Raw genomic sequence first — 16002 nt, forward strand, 5'->3', positions numbered from 1 at the left:
AACAGGAGCGTTCCAGCACAGGCCAGCCCCTCCCTCTCAGAACCCCAGAAACCCCGGGCTTTACGTGCTTACTTTTCCAGCTATCTTCTTGAACTAGGCAGGCCGTGAAGCTCTAACGGTCTCAGAAACCCCCAAACGCCAGGCCCGACTCGCGGGAAGGTGTCGGCGGGTGGGTGACGGGCCCGGACGCCGAGCGTTTCCCCCAGCGGCGGTGGGGGGCTGGCCCACAATCCTTTGCGAGCGCGGGAAGTCTTGGGGCAGGCTGGGGGTGTGGACGGCTGGTGAGGAGAGCCAAGAGACTTGCACCCTAACGGCACACTGGTTAGTCTTTCTATGGCTGTTTCCTGGACTTTCCATTCCAAACGTCCAGTTACCAGTCAGTGTACCCTCATTTTCCCACTGCTCCCATTCGGGGAGATCATTTCTATAAAATGACCCAGCCTTCCATGAGACAGGCCAGGGCGAAGGCGAGGAAATGTGTGCAGAGCCCACTGGGCCTGGCTGTCCACCCTACGGTCTAAACCCATTTATACGTCATAATATACGTCTGATTAGGAAACCACGCACGAGATTTGGAGGAATCGCAGTGGAAATGCCGCGGATGCGAACGTTGGCACATCTTCCCACGGCCGAGAAGGCCAGACCCGCAAGCGGCCAGGCCGCAGACCCGCCCCCTCCGCGCGTTGCGTGTGACGTCACACGCACGCCCGTCTCTGGGCGCGAGTTTCTGCGGTCCGAAGTATAGCCCCACCCTGCGCGCGCGGAGGGGCCGTGTTTTGAAATGCAGCGGGGTTTAGCGAGTTTTCCGCTGTCGCCGGCGGTGCGCGTGAAGCTGGTGACTGCGGGCTTCCAGACGGCTGAGGAGCTCCTGGAAGTGAAGCCTTCGCAGCTCAGCAAAGGTAACTGCTGAGGTGGCGACGCGCTGGCCGCTGTCGGAGCCGCCCGCGGCGGCGTGCTCCCGCCTGCAAGGCTGATGCAGCCCAGGCTCCGCCGCCACGTCCCGCCGCCCCTCATGGCCACGTTTAGGCCCAGAAACACTTTCTTGACTCCGCTTAACAGTTGTCTGAATGGTCACACGAATTGTGGCTGCTTTCTTTGTCTTAGCGCCTCCTGGATGAGTTGAGGATTCTCTCATGCCCAAAAGAACGCTTTTACTAGGATTTTGTGCAATATGCAGATGAGAGAGCCGGTCTCTTGTTTTGAAGAGGTTAAATGACTTTTCATAACTAGGTTAGGAACTAGTGGAGACAGAACGGGAAACTAGAAAGACTACCTAATCCTTTTTTTTTTTTTTTTTTTGACAGGCAGAGTGGACAGTGAGAGAGGGAGAAAGGTCTCCTTTGCCGTTGGTTCACCCTCCAATGGCCGCCACGACCGGCGCACCACGCTGATCCAAAAGCAGGAGCCAGGTGCTCCTCCTGGTCTCCCATGGGGTGCAGGACCCAAGCACTTGGGCCATCCTCCACTGCACTCCCGGACCACAGCAGAGAGCTGGCCTGGAAGAGGAGCAACCGGGACAGAATCCGGCGCCCGGACCAGGACTAGAATCTGGTGTGCTGGTGCCGCTAGGCGGAGGATTAGCCTGTTGAGCTGCCTGCTGGCCCAAGACTAGCTAATCTTATTCTCCGCTCCAAAATTCCAAGGATGAGAATTCTTTGAGACATGTAGGATTCGTGTAGGTAGAGCTACTGAGTGAGAAAAGAAGTAGAAAGAAGACACCCCTTGTGTAATTCACTGAAAAGACTAAAACCTTACATTCTGAGCGCCGTGGTTGTATGTATTGGAGGGAACCACTGCATCCTGTAATGCTCTCGCTGTGCATATTGCAATATGTGATGCCCAGACCTGCGCATCTCCATGGAAGAAGATGAAACAGACTTCAAGCTAATGCCCTTAACAGTGGGAGATAAGGTTTCAGTTTACCACTGAACAATAACTTGTAGACCCAACCTTAACTATTTAAGTAGTCATCCCACAGACTGTGTCCCCTAAAGTTTGATGGGCTCTTTTTCTTTCAATAAATAGGGTTTCCGAAGAAGAAATGAGAGACCCAGTAATAATTACTAGCAATTATTGATTGTTTTGGATGACATTGGTATTTATCAAGCCTTTTTTTTTTTAATGTTTACTTACTTGAGAGGCAGAGTTACAGAGAGAAGGAGACACAGAGAGGTCTTCCATCCGCTGATTTACTCCCCAAATGGCCACAATGGCCGGAGCTGGGCTGATCTGAAGCCTGGAGCCTCTTTTGGGTCTCTCCTGTGGGTGCAGGGGCCTAAGCACCTGGGCCATCCTCTGCTGCCTTCCCAGGCTGTAGCAGAGAGATTGGAAAAGGAGCAGCTGGGACTAGAACCAGTGCCCATATGGGATGCTGGTGCTGCAGGTGGATGCTTTAACCTACTGTGCCACAATGCTGGCCCCTTACCAAGATTTTTACGTGCATTGTTTTCATTTTTATTTTACAAAAGAAAAAAATGTGAGGTACAAAAATTTAACATAGTAAGTGGTGCAGTCAGGATTTACAATGTGAACAATCTGACTTAAACGTGCTTTTTCTTGGGCATCAACTTTATTTGAAAAAGAGAGGAGGCTGGCATTGTGGCATAGCAGGTTAGGCCACAGCTTGAGATGCCAGCATTCTATATGGTCACCATTTCCAGACCTGGCTACTCCACTTAACAATTTAGCCCCCTGCTAATGTGCCTGGGAAAGCAGTGGAAGATGGCCCAAGTGTTTGGACCCCTGCACCCACATGGGAGACCAAATGAAGCTCCTGGCTTTGGTCTGTCACAGCCCCAGCTGTTGTGGCCATTTTGGGAGTGAACCAGCAGACAGATTTCTTTCTAACTCTTTCAAGTAAAAAAAAAATTTTTTTGACAGGCAGAGTCAGACAGTGAGAGAGAGAGAGAGAGAGAGAGAGAAAGGTCTTCCTTCCATTGGTTCACCCCCCCAAATGGCTGCTACGGCCAACGAGCTGAGTCGAACTGAAGCCAGGAGCCAGGTGTTTCCTCTTGGTCTCCCGTGCAGGTGCAGGGCCCAAGCACTTGGGCCATCCTCTACTGCCTTCCCGGGCCACAGCAGAGAGCTGGACTGGAAGAAGAGCAACCGGGACTAGAACCTGGGGTACCAGCACCACAGGCAGAGGATTAGCCAAGTGAGCTGCAGCGCTGGCGAAAAATAATTTTTTTTAAAAGTAAGTTATTCCAACTATTGGTTCACTCCTCAAACACTTTCGTCAGTCAGGACTGGGCCAGGCTGAAGTCAGTAACCTGGATTCAGTCTGAATCTCTTATGTGGGTGGCAGGGGCCCAAGTACGTGAGCCATCACTGGCCACCTCCCAAGATGTGCATAAGCAGGAAGCAGAATTGGAAGCTGAGCTGCACTCAAACTCAGGGACTCCAATTTGGGATGCAGGTGTCTCAGGTGGTGGCTTAACCTGATATGTTACCACTCTGGCCCCACTGTTACCTTTTCTTACTACCAAAATTATAGTTCATATACTTAAGTCAGTCACTGATTTATCAAACTGACATGATGCCAGACTTACCATTGTTTGTTTCTGTAGCATCTTTTCTGTTTTCAGGCCACATTGTCAAATAGAAATGAAACCGTGTAGTTGAGGAGAATAAATATAATGTTAAAAATATTTGTGCATTGGGGCCGGCGTCGTGGCACAGTAGGTTAATCCTTTGCCTGCGGCGCTGGTATCCCATATGGGCACCAGTTCTGGTCCCAGCTGCTCCACTTCCAATCCAGCTCTCTGCTATGGCCTGGGAATGCAGTAGAAGATGGGCCAGGTCCTTGGGCCCCTGTACCAATGTGGGAGACCTGGAAGGAGCGCCTGGCTCCTGGCTTTGGATTGGTGCAGCTCCAGCCGTTGCAGCTATTCAGGGAGTGAACCTCAGAAGGAAGGCCTTTCTGTCTCTCCCTCTCACTGTCTGTAACTCTACCTCTCAAATAAAAATGAATAAAATCTTTAAAAAAAATTTGTGCATTGAATAATTGTTCTCATTAAAAGTTTGGAGTGATTTAGGAGTTTATTTAAAAAAATTTTTTTTGAGTTACAGAGAGAAAGGGAGAGACAGAGATCTTCTATCTGCTGGTTCACTCTCCAAATGGCTGCAATGGCTGGGGCTGGGCCTTGCCAAAGCCAGGAGCCTGGAATTCCATCCTGGTCTTCAAGTGGGTGGTAAGGACCTGAACACTTTGGCTGTCTTCCGCTGCTTTCCCAGGTTCATTAGCAGGGAGCTGGAGCTAGATCAGAAGTGGAGCAGCCTGGATTAACCCAGTGCACTTATAGGATGTTGGCATCGTAGGTGGAGGCTTAACCTGCTGTGCCACGATGTCAGCCCCTGCCATGAAATGAAATTTTTATATCAATGTTTCCATGAAAAGTTCTTTTGAATAATACAAGGCAGGGAGGCACAGTGTTGTGACACAGTGGGTTGAGCCACTGCTTGCATTGTTAGAACACAAGTTTAAGTCCTTAATGCTCTGCTGCTCCAACTCCCTGCCCTTTTTTTTTTAAGATTTATTTATTTATTTGAAAGGCAGAGTTACAGAGAGGCAGAGGGAGAAAGGAGAGAGAAAGAGAAGTCTTCCATCCACTGGATCACTCCCCAGTAGGCCACAAAGGCCAGAGCTGAGCTTCTTCCACATCTCCTACGTGGTTGCAGGGGCCCAAGCAGTTGAGCCATCTTTCATTGCTTTCCCAGGCCATAGCAGAGAGCTGGATTGGAAGTGGAGCATTTGGGGCTTGAACCAGCGCCCATGCAGATGCCAGCACTGTAGGTGGCAGCTTTACCTGCTAGGCCACAGCATTGGCCCCAAGACGGGACTCTTAGATGGAAGTGACTGAAATACGCTTTGTACCTTCAAAATAGAAGGAACTGCTCTGACTGCAGGAGATGTGTCCCAGTTTTGTCCAGATTACCTGAACACTGTCTGTTTTTCTGAAGGGAATTTAAATATCTTCTACACTGCTAGCCACACTACTTTTTTTTTTTTGAAAGGCAGAGTTACAGAAAGAGAGAGAAAGAGAGCACGTACCATCTGCTGGTTCACTCCCCAAATGGCTTTCCTAAGCCATTATCAGGGAGCTAGATCAGAAGTGGAGCAGCTGGGTCTTGAACTGGCACCCATGTGGGATGCTGGCATTGCAGGCAGTTTTGCCTGCCACAATGCTGACATGTATTTTTTTTTAAAAGATTTATTTATTTATTTGAAAGTCAGAGTTACACGGAGAGAGAAGGAGGGGCAGAGAGGGAGAGAGAGACAGAGAGGTCTTCTATCCACTGGTGCTGGCCACAATGGCTGGAGCTGCACTGATCTGAAGCCAGGAGCCAGGACCTTCTTCCAGGTCTCCTACGAGGGCACAGGGGACCAAGGACCTGGCCATCTTCTACTGCTTTCCCAGGCTATAGCAGAGAGCTGGACCAGAAGTGTAGTAGCCGGGACTTGAACAGGCATCTGTCTGTAGGGGATGCCGGCACTGCAGGTGGCAACTTCATCTGCCACGCCACAGCACTGGCCCTGACATGTACTTCTTAAAGTTATACTTTGTTTTAGGAAGTTAAAGAAGTCATTCATCCTTGTTTGAAAAAGCATATGTATATTTTATGAGAGCAAGATAGTGGTGGCTTCATAAGAGACAGTGAAAGTACAATTTACTTCTATGTCCTTTATTTTCATTTTATTTGAAAGGCAGAGAGACAGGGGGCTTCCATCTTCTGGTTCACTCCCCAAATACCCTCAATAGCGGGGCCTGGGTCAGGCTGAAACAAGGACTAGGAACTCAGTCTAGGTCTTCCATGAGGGTGGCAAGGACCCAAGTACTTAAGCCATCACCACCACTTCCAAGGGTGCACACTAATCAGAAGCTGGAATAGGGAGTAGAGCCCAGACTTGAAACCAGGCACTCTGAACTGGAACGCAGGTCTCTTAACCGCCGTGCCAAATACCTACCTGTTTCTACTTCTGAGATGCTTTTGTGGATACTCAGCTATAACTTCTTTTAATTTTGTTTCTGAGGTAATAAATATTTATGTGATGACTAATAAAACAGATGCCTTTATTAAAATGAAGAAGTAAAAAGTTAATAGTAGATAGTTAAGATGTTACTTTTTTTCAAGATTTATTTCTTTGAAAGGTGGAATTAGAGAAAGAAAGAGAGAGAGAGAAAAAAAAATCTTCCATCCACTGGTTCACTCCCTGAATGATTACCATGACCGAGGCTGGGCCAGGCTAAAGCCAAGAGCCAGGAGCTTCTTCTAGGTCTCCCACAAGGATGCAGGGGCCCAAGCACCTGGGCCATCTCTCACTGCTTTCCCAGCTGCATTAGCTGGAAGCTGGATCAGAAGTGCAGCAACTGGGACTTGAACTGGCATCCATGTGGAATGCCATCACAGGCATTAACCAGCTACTTCTCAACACTGGTCCAAGATGTTAGATTTTTACGGTTTCTTTGTACTCTACTCATAGCATCAGTGTTATCTAAAAATCAAGATTAGTGAAACCCATTATGTGTTAGACTGTTTTAAATTTCTGAAGTCAGTATTTTTTTCTTATTTTCATTTCAGAAGTTGGGATATCTAAAGAGGAAGCCTTAGAAACTCTGCAAATTATAAGAAGAGAATGTCCTACAAATAAACCAAGATATGCTGGTACATCTGAGTCAGGCAAGAAGTGTACAGCATTGGTACTTCTTGAACAGGAGCATACCCAGAGCTTCATAATTACCTTCTGTTCAGCAGTAGGTAATATTCTTGGGGGTGGAATACCCTTAATGAAAACAACAGAAATTTGTGGTGCACCAGGTGTTGGAAAAACACAATTATGGTAAAATAAAATGTTCCCCTCTGAAGGGTGGGCTTAATAAACATTGATTAAGACAGTTGTTCTGTGGGTTTACTATTGGGAGACTCCTGTGTGAGTGTTTCAAGCGAAAACCAGTTTACCATTTGTGTTACTTCAGTGCCCCATCTTGATAAATTGATGTAATTATCTTACAGGAAATATTTCCTTGAAACTTTGTAGTATGGTCATTAGGATAAATGTGCAGTCTTTTACTTTATTCACTTCTTAAAATATAGTTGAAAGTCAATTGTTTGAAAGTAAATTAATGTATAATAAGAAAAGAACAGAAGCTGTAAAAACCATTAAAAAGTCCATAATTGTGCTTTTATAGGCATATCTCCACCTTAATCCAAGCATATTCATATGAGTATATCTGGGGCAATGGAGAAACAGCTGTCTGTTACTCTGGAGAGTATAAAAATATTTTCATTCATTTATTTTAGCAATACTAAATAATAATTATCTGGAGTTTGGTTATCATGATAAAGATTTGGTGATTTGATGTAATTGTCTTAACAGCATGCAGCTGGCAGTGGATGTGCAGCTATCAGAATGTTTTGGAGGAGTAGCAGGTGAAGCAGTTTTATTGATACAGAGGGAAGTTTTATGGTTGATAGAGTGGTAGAGCTTGCTACTTCACCTAATATCAGGAGCACACATGGAAGATGGTAAGTTAGCAAAATGGCCCCCTTTTTTTCTGTACAATAAAAGTAATTTACATTTTTGCCCATCACAGACCTCAGCAAGAGGCCATTTGGAACATGAAGCTTAATGTCTTGACTGTACTATTGGTAAACTCTCAGATGTCTGTTACAAAATGAGAAGGGCCGCAGCCTGATCTGACCTTTTTTTTTCTGCTTTTATGACCCTTGCTTTTTACTGCAGGGGCTTTGTTTCTCAATGTCTGACTTCAAATTAATATACTCCATCCTGCCAGGTGTAAGCTAAAGTTGGACACCTTAATATAAGCACATGTTAAAATGCATTCAGTATATATTGATTTCCACATTGGTTTCTCCAAAACCAAATGTAGCTATGGCTATGAAAAGCACTTCTGGAAATGTTTGAAATGCTACACTGACTGACCTTTTGGAGCTTTGAGTAGTATATAATTCCATTAATTGTATCATTAAAGTGTTTGAGAAGCTTTTTTTTGTGCTTACAATGTGGAAATACTTTATTTTTAAAGATTTATTTATTTGAAAGGCAGAGTTAAAAGATGAAAAAATAAGGATTAAAAAAAATAAAAAAATGAAAGGCAGACTTAGAGGCAAAGACAGAGATCTTCCATCTGTTGATTCATTTCCAAAAAGGCTGCAATGGCCAGGGCTGGACAAGGCTGAAGCCAGAAGTCTAGAACTCTTTTTGAGTTTCTTTTGTGAGTGGCAGGGGCCTAAGTACTTGGACCATCCTCTGCTGCTTTCCCAGGCACATTAGCAGGGAGCCGGATTGGAAGTAGAGCAACCAGGACTCAAACCGACACTCATATGGGGTGCCAGCATTGCAGGCAGCAGCTTAACCCAACTGTGCCACAATGACAGCCCCAAGTATTTGATTTTAAAGCAAATTTTGAAAAGGTAATTTGTGTTCCGGCTTTTTGCTTTCAATTATAAAAGTAAATGGTTTCTTGGCCGGCACCACGGCTCAATAGGCTAATCCTCCACCTAGCGGCGCCAGCACACCAGGTTCTAGTCCTGGTTGGGGCGCCGGATTCTGTCCCGGTTGCCCCTTTTCCAGGCCAGCTCTCTGCTATGGCCCGGGAGTGCAGTGGAGGATGGCCCAAGTCCTTGGGCCCTGCATCCGCATGGGAGACCAGGAGAAGCACCTGGCTCCTGCCTTCAGATCAGTGTGGTGCGCCGGCCTCAGCACGCTGGCCGCGGCGGCCATTGGAGGGTGAACCAACGGCAAAGGAAGACCTTTCTCTCTGTCTCTCTCTCTCACTGTCCACTCTGCCTGTCAAAAAAAAAAAAAAAAAAAAAAAAGTAAATGGTCTCTGATTTGACCTTTTAAAATTTATTTATATATAGTTTTTCTTGAATCCTGACATGTATACTGTTGGATTCTACCTTGTGGTTTTCTCTATAGTTTCTCATATGTACAAATTTTTAAAAATTTGTTTACTAAGAGACAGCTCTCATCTTCTCTAGCACTCCCCGGATGCCTGTAATGGCCACAGGCAGGCCAGGCTAAAGCTGGGAGCTGGGAACAGGGTCCAGATCTCCCACTTGGGGGCCAGGAATCCAACTACTTGAGCCATCACCTGCTGCCTCCTAGGGTATGAGTTAGCAGGGAAACTGGAATCGGGAGCAGAGCCAAGAAACATGCACTCTGATATGTGATGCAAGCATCTTAACAGGCATCTTAACTACGAGGCCAGGTGCCTGTCCTAGCTGTGACTATTGTCTTTTGCTTTATTTTAGTTTAGTTTTGGCAGTCCTTATTCTTTTCTCTAGATGTTTAAAAAAATGTTTTTCTTTGGATGTTTGTATTTCCCTTAGATGAATATAATCAGCTTGGCATTTTTATTATTACTTTTTAAAGATTTATTAATTTATTTGAAAAGCAGAATGATGGAGACAGAGATCTTCCATCCACTGGTTCACTCCTCAAATTTCTGCAACAGCCAGAGCTGGGCCAGGAGTGGAAGGAGTCCATGGTAGGTGGTGGCTTAACCCACTTGCATCTCCACATTGTCCCTCACATTTTTATTTTCATGTCTCATTTAGTATTAGTATTAATTGTTGTATCTACTAAAATTTAGTATTTAGTATGAATTGTGTATCTACTAAAAGACCTTTGTATGCTAGCAGAATATGCCATACTAAAATATGCCACTTGGCAGCAGGCTTATTTTGAGCTGTGGGCAATTGGGAAAAAGCAGATAAAGGAAAGCTGTCCTCTCTATGTTCCTCAGGCAGGACATAAATGTACAAATGTGTTCTGTTTCCTCTTTTTTTTTTTTGACAGACAGAGTGGACAGTGAGAGAGAGAGAGAGACAGAGAGAAAGGTCTTCCTTTGCCGTTGGTTCACCCTCCAATGGCCGCCACCGCCGGCGCACCGCGCTGATCCGAAGGCAGGAGCCAGGTGCTTCTCCTGGTCTCCCATGTGGGTGCAGGGCCCAAGCACTTGGGCCATCCTCCACTGCCCTCCCAGGCCATAGCAGAGAGCTGGCCTGGAAGAGGGGCAACCAAGACAGAATCCGGCGCCCCAACCAGGACTAGAACCCAGTGTGCTGGCGCCGCAAGGCAGAGGATTAGCCTATTGAGCCATGGCGCTGGCCTTCTGTCTCCTCTTGGTATCAGGAAAGACAAAAGTTAATCTCCTGACACAACTTTCAACCCTTAGCCTGGAGTCAGCACCAGAGAAATTGAAGAATCTACCTAACTTTACCAGTTGGTCTTTTTGTTTTTTAAAAATGTTTTGTTTGAGTGGCAGACAGAATTCCCATATATTGGCTTACTCCCACAAAGAAGCCAGAAGCTGGAACTCAATCTAGACCTCCCCCATGGTTGGCAGGGACCCAACTACTTGAGCCATCATCTGCCTCCCATGATGCCCATTAGCAGAAAGCTGGAATTGGGAGCAAAGTCGGGACTCAAACCCTAGTACTCCAGTTTGTCTTGTGGGTATCCCAGCAAGCATTTTAACCACTGTGCCAAATGCCTGCTCCATTGGCTGGCCTTGATCTTCCTTTGGTTTCCTATATATTTGCAGTCCCACAAAATGCTGCCCCTAAAGACTCAAGGTATTTTTCTTTTGTCTTGTCACATCTTTTAAAATGTTTATAAGTCCAGATGCTAATTAAACCTTTAAAAAAAGATGTATTTATTTATTTATTTATTTGAAATGTAGAGTTACAGAGAAAGGAGAGAGAGAGAGAGGGAGAGAGAGAGAGAGATCGATTGATCTTCTATCTGCTAGCTCATTCCCCAAATAGCTGCAATGGCCAGGGCTGTGCCAGGCCAAAGCCAAGAGCCAAGAGCTTCTTCTGGGTCTCCCATATGGATGCATGGGCCCAGGAACTTGGTCCATCTTCCACTGCTTTCCCAGGCACATTTGCAGGGAGCTGGATTGGTAGTGGAGTTGCTGGGACTTGAACTGGCACCCATATGGGTTGCTGGTGCTGCAGGCTGTGGCTTAACATGCTGTGCCACAGCACCAGCCCTACTAACTTAACTTTTGAGTTACTCATCTCTGGACTCCCATGGGTTATATGGGTGATGCTGAAGTTAATAGACTTCTGTTGTTTTTTTTTTCTTTTTCTCTAGATCTTTTCTTAATCCAATTTACAGAGCCCCATTCAGAGAACCTAGTGTTTCTATACGAGGAGTTTCATACTCTGCCTTTTTGCTGATGTCAGTCTGCTGTCTTTTTCAAAAAACTAATTCTGTTTATTATTTAAGAGGAATTACAAGATGTCTTCTAAAATTAAAATGACCCACCCAAAAGTGTTTTTTATTTAAAATAGTTTGCTGTATTTCTGTTTTATATCTGACCTTTCTTCATCTAAAAGAGAAAAATTTAAAATGTTAGACAACTAATTATGAACATTAAAACATTAGAATGCAGATAAACTAATATACACACATGGGAAATTACAAAATTCACAAATTTCATATCCTGCTTAGCATTGATTCTTAACATCTAATGGGTACTGCTGGAATCTTAGCATAAATAATTAGCCTACTAAGGTTTACGGTTGATGTCCCTCTTTTCACTACTTGTGTGTTTATGGATGTTGCTGAGTGTTTGCCTTTACTGTGTCAGCATCTCATAATTTCTTAAAGTCATTCACTGTATTAGGGATTTTATAATTTTTTATCATGCAAAAATAGTTTAATACTTTTAAAATCCAAATTTTCCTTTAAAATCATTTATGAAAAAGATTTTCAAGTCAAAATTAACACCTCAATTAGTCAAGCATCAGGAAACTACATTACACCTACTTAATGTACAAAGAGACATTTTTTTCACCAGTCATTTTCTTCTTTTTTTTTAAAAAAAATATTTATTATTTATTTGAAAAGCAGAGTTACAGAGAGGCAGAGAGAGAGAGAGAGAGAGAGAGAGAGAGAGAGAAGAGTCTTCCATCTGCTGATTCACTCCCCAGATGGCTGCAATCACCAGAACTGGGCTGATCCAAAGCCAGGAGCCAGGAGATTCTTCCAGGTCTCCCACATGGGTGCAGGGGCCCAAGGAGTTGTCCATCTTCTGCTTTCCCAGGCCATAGCAGAGAGCTGGATTGGAAGTGAAGCAGCCAGGAGTTAAACCGGGGCTCATATGGGATGCTGGCACTGCAGGCAGTGTTTTACCTGCTAAGCCAAGCCCCCTGGGTCTTTTTTTTAACTTTTATTTAATAAATATAAATTTCCAAAGTACAACTTTTAGATTATAGCAGCTCCCCCCCCATAACCAACCTCCCACCTGCAACTATCCCATTCTTCATTAAGCTTCATTTTCAATTATCTTTTTATACAGAAGATCAATTTAGTATATACTAAGTAGAGATTTAAGCTTTGGGGAAGGATGTTTAGGCCTGCAATTTTAATTCTTCAGTGCTTCTCTGCTTTTAAATTGAAGAGTTAAAATTGTATATGTGCGGGTGTCAAAAGTTAAGCTTAAGCTTACAGGTTTAAACCTTCCTGGTGCAGCTGTAAAAATAAGACAGAGTAAAGTAGCACCTTGACAGTGGGGACTCCATTTTGGAGCACTTGAGACTCCATTCTGGGACTGCACCCCCGCACCGTGAGACTCTGGTCTGAAACTATGATCTCAAATAGTTGGACAATAGCAGTGCACTACATCACCCTTGGCAATGCACAAAAACCCCCTAGCATGATTGCTCAAGCTTAAAAGTAGAAAGGTTGCACCTGGGTTACCTGGGCTAATAATGAAGATGTGATTTGTCTATGTCTTAAGATCATAATTGCTGATTGTAAGATTTTAGCAACCGCTTAGCAACCGTGTATTCTCTCCCTCCTCCTGATTTTGCGGTTTTTGCCTTTATAAACCCTATGCTGTAGTTCCTCACTGCTCCTCTGTCCTTGTCAGAGGGCCCCAACATGTTGGATCAATAAATTTAACCCTTTGCTGGCTGCATGAGAGAAAAAGTCTCTTGGAGTCGTTCCTTGGGTGGTGGGCTTTTTTGGACCCTAACAAAATAAAAATTTTTCATTCACATATCAGGTTGAATAACCCCAGGTTATTTTCAGTGGTTTATTTATTCATTTATTTTGAAAGAGTTAGAGAGGGAGAGAGAGAGAGAAAGAGGTCTTCATCTGCTGGTTCACTCCCTAGTTGGCCGCAATGGCCCGATCTGAGCTGATCCGAAGCCAGGAGCCAGAAACTCCCTCCAGATCTCCCATGTGGGTGCAGGGGCCCAGAGACTTGGGCAGCATTCTACTGCTTTACCAGGCCATATTGGAGAGCTGGATCAGAAGTGGAACAGCTGAGACTAGAACAGGCACTCATATGGGATGCCAGCACTGCAGGGGGTGGCTTTACCCGTTGCGCCCCAGTGCCAGCCCATTTTTCCTTAAAAATATTTTGTTCAGAAGTCTGAATGATAGCGTGTGAGGGGGCAGTCTTAAATGTGCAGTTACGCTTGCCCAGTGGGACGCTGATTTTGCAGCAGAAGGAAGCAGCCCAACATGCCATCTGGGCAGGCAGAGGCCCTCCTTAATCTTATTTGTCAGAATCTTTCCTGCAAGCTTTTCCCTTTTCTTGGGGGAATCTCCCTGTGCTCTTTGCAAACTGCTATGAATGAATTAAGTGCTGAGCCTTGAGCCTACTGCTGAGTGTAGAGTACATTGGATTGTGATGCTGAGATAGCCCAGCATTTGGGGAGTGACCCGACAGCAGCAAGATTCATTCTCTCTCTCCCCCCCACCAGCCCGTGTAAATAAATCTTAAAGAAATTTAAAACTCTTTTCTTTTTTGAGGTGGACACTGTACAGTGAGTGAAGCTACCTCTTGTGTGGTGAGGATCTTGTTCCCGTGTGGTGTCTGGAGGCCCCGGGTGCCTGACTTACAGGCATGGCACCAGAAAACATGAAAACTTGTTCCCGGCTGAACTTCCCCTGTACTAGTCCTTTCTGGACAATTCCATATGAGAAGCAGGTGCCTTGTAGATATAGGAGGCAGACGGTAGGAGTTTTCTCTGATTCACAGCTGCATGCAATCTTTAAACAGTAAACTCTCATGTCTGTAGAAATCTACATTTTTTGGCAAACACAAGGTTCCATTCATATTTCTTAGGAAAATATCAATATTTTTGTAGATTCTGTATGCTTGAATTGTTTTTCTTTTGTGTACTGAAAAAGGACATTTTAAATTATCTCAATACAATTCAGGATTGTTAAGTCAGTTGTATAACTTCATTTTTTTTAAACACATTCTAAGGACATTTTGTGTGTTTTAGAATTTGTTATGTGAATTAAAATTTTTTATTTGAAAGCAGAGAAGCACAAAGACAAAAAAAGTATTTAAATGTTAAACAATTTTCCCACTAAAATTACCTACTCATTCACAAGAAAAGGGGACATATTGGCTGTGGCCATGCATACCGGCCGCAGCACAGTGGAAGCTGAACTCGCTGGGTCTGCTGACATTTCCATGGGTCAGCCACCTCGGAAATCGCATGCCAGAGGGGCCTCGGGCTTCCAGGGATTCTGGGAGGCATCCGGGAAGCCACCTTTGCTCTGGGATTGGAAGTTGCTGGGAAGTGCGGTCAGTGGCAGGGTGTCCCTCACCAGGCTCTTGCTGCTTAAATCTGGCATTTTCCAAAGAAATCGCTGCTCAGGGGCCAGCTATCAGCAGAGCCACACCGAGCATGCGGGCCATCCTAGCTGCCCACTCGATCTCCCAGGCCACAGAGAGTGCCCTATGGTTTGACCTCAAGGTCCTGGAGCCAGAGCAGCTGAGGTCGGTAACACACATGGCTGTCACAGGCGTGCTTCCTGCGTGAGCCCACTCCCCATGGAAGCCTGCCCCTCACTGTTCACCCCTCTGCTAATCCCAATCTGTGCCCATTCATGGTGGCCCTGATAAAACTGAGCTGCTGAGCTGGGTCCTGTCGACCCTCCAGGCGAATCCCTGAGCCTGAGGATGCTTCTGGCGACTTCTGTCCTGGGAAGCCAGGCAGTTGTGTGCTTGGGAATTTGTACAGCTCTGGTCTGGAAGCCAGAAAGGATGGACTTGGCCTAGAAGTCATTTATGAAGCAGCAGACTCAGTTTTATGGGCTTGGGGACTGCTTCAGCTTTCTCTGTGGTTCACCTAATTCTCATTCTGGGTGAGGACAGTGTTCGTGCACTCTATATAACCAGCTCAATATTTCGTTTTTACTTTTTAATATTTATTTGAAAGGCAGAGTTACAACTGGGAGAGGGAGGGGGAGAGGGAGGGAGGGAAGGAAAGAGAGAGGGGGAGGGAGAGAGGGAGAGAAAGAATATGAGTGAATATGAATGGGAGAGAGAGGTCTTCCACCCAAGTGGCTCCAGCAGCCAGGGTTGTGTCAGGCTGGAGCCAGGAGACAGGACTCCATCCGTGGCTCCCACAGGGGCGGCAGGGGCCCAGGCACTGGGCCACCCTCTGCTGCCTTCCCCAGGAGTAGCAGCAGAGAGTGGAATCAGAAGTGGAGCAGCCAGGACCCTGAACGGTGCCCATGTAGATGAGGGTCACAGGCAGCGACTGAACCACTGCCCCCTCTTTGACTGACTGTATCTGTAATTGTTTTAACTGTTTCCCATAAATTAATTCAGTTAGCATGTACACATTTGGTTACACCTCCAAAACTATAATTCATAGGTGTTATAAAGAAATCTTTAGTGAGTTCACTCAAACCCACAGGTTACAAAGCCAGCAAGTGCAGAGACAGGATCAAGGCTGGCAACAAGCCCAGTCTTTGGATCTCTCTCCTATACCAGGCCCTGTACACTCAACATCCAAAATCCTGCTCCTGGTTCCTCAGGGCTGGGGGGGGGGGCTGGTGGGAAACCTTACCCATGCCCTTGCAGTTCTGCTGCTTGAGTGTTTGCAAGAAAATGAAGAGATTTTAGTGTAAAAAGTGGGTTCAGTCTACAAGACAAGGGACTTGTAGGAAAAGAACCCCTGCCCCAAGGCTGTGGGGAAGGTGAAGGGGCAGGG

General features: G+C 45.6%; 1 protein-coding gene across 6 annotated transcripts; it reads left to right on the top strand.

Annotated features, from left to right (window-relative positions):
* The first annotated feature begins 667 nt into the window (after positions 1-667).
* Positions 668-14273, top strand: LOC127486343 (DNA repair protein RAD51 homolog 3-like). Of its 6 annotated transcripts, none has more exons than XR_016224099.1 (6): positions 673-899; positions 4069-4190; positions 6580-6756; positions 7376-7524; positions 9420-9512; positions 9824-11622. XR_016224099.1 is itself a non-coding variant. In XM_089317990.1 (5 exons), exons 1-3 carry the CDS (start codon positions 782-784, stop codon positions 7479-7481), a joined length of 483 nt encoding a protein of 160 aa, XP_089174116.1. In that variant the 5' UTR covers positions 668-781; the 3' UTR covers positions 7482-7524; positions 9420-9512; positions 9824-11622. The 6 variants fall into 6 exon arrangements, 4 of the variants coding, with proteins under 4 accessions (XP_089174116.1, XP_089174119.1, XP_089174118.1 ...); XR_016224100.1 differs by lacking the exon at positions 4069-4190 and adding an exon at positions 3028-3193 and having other exon boundaries at positions 782-899; XM_089317990.1 differs by lacking the exon at positions 4069-4190 and having other exon boundaries at positions 668-899; positions 6580-6838.
* The last annotated feature ends 1729 nt before the right edge of the window (positions 14274-16002 follow it).

Source organism: Oryctolagus cuniculus, chromosome 17 (genome assembly GCF_051225735.1).
Source record: "Oryctolagus cuniculus isolate XC-2025 breed Fujian yellow rabbit chromosome 17, ASM5122573v1, whole genome shotgun sequence".
Taxonomy (NCBI): Eukaryota; Metazoa; Chordata; class Mammalia; order Lagomorpha; family Leporidae; genus Oryctolagus; species Oryctolagus cuniculus.

Excerpts from the sequence above, each read along its gene's own strand:
- LOC127486343 (XM_089317991.1), top strand. The coding sequence starts at position 782 with ATGCAGCGGGGTTTAGCGAGTTTTCCGCTGTCGCCGGCGGTGCGCGTG. Across the intron at positions 900-6,579 it reads GCCTTCGCAGCTCAGCAAAG|AAGTTGGGATATCTAAAGAG; the intron begins GTAACTGCTGAG and ends TTTTCATTTCAG. Across the intron at positions 6,839-7,375 it reads GTTGGAAAAACACAATTATG|CATGCAGCTGGCAGTGGATG; the intron begins GTAAAATAAAAT and ends TTGTCTTAACAG.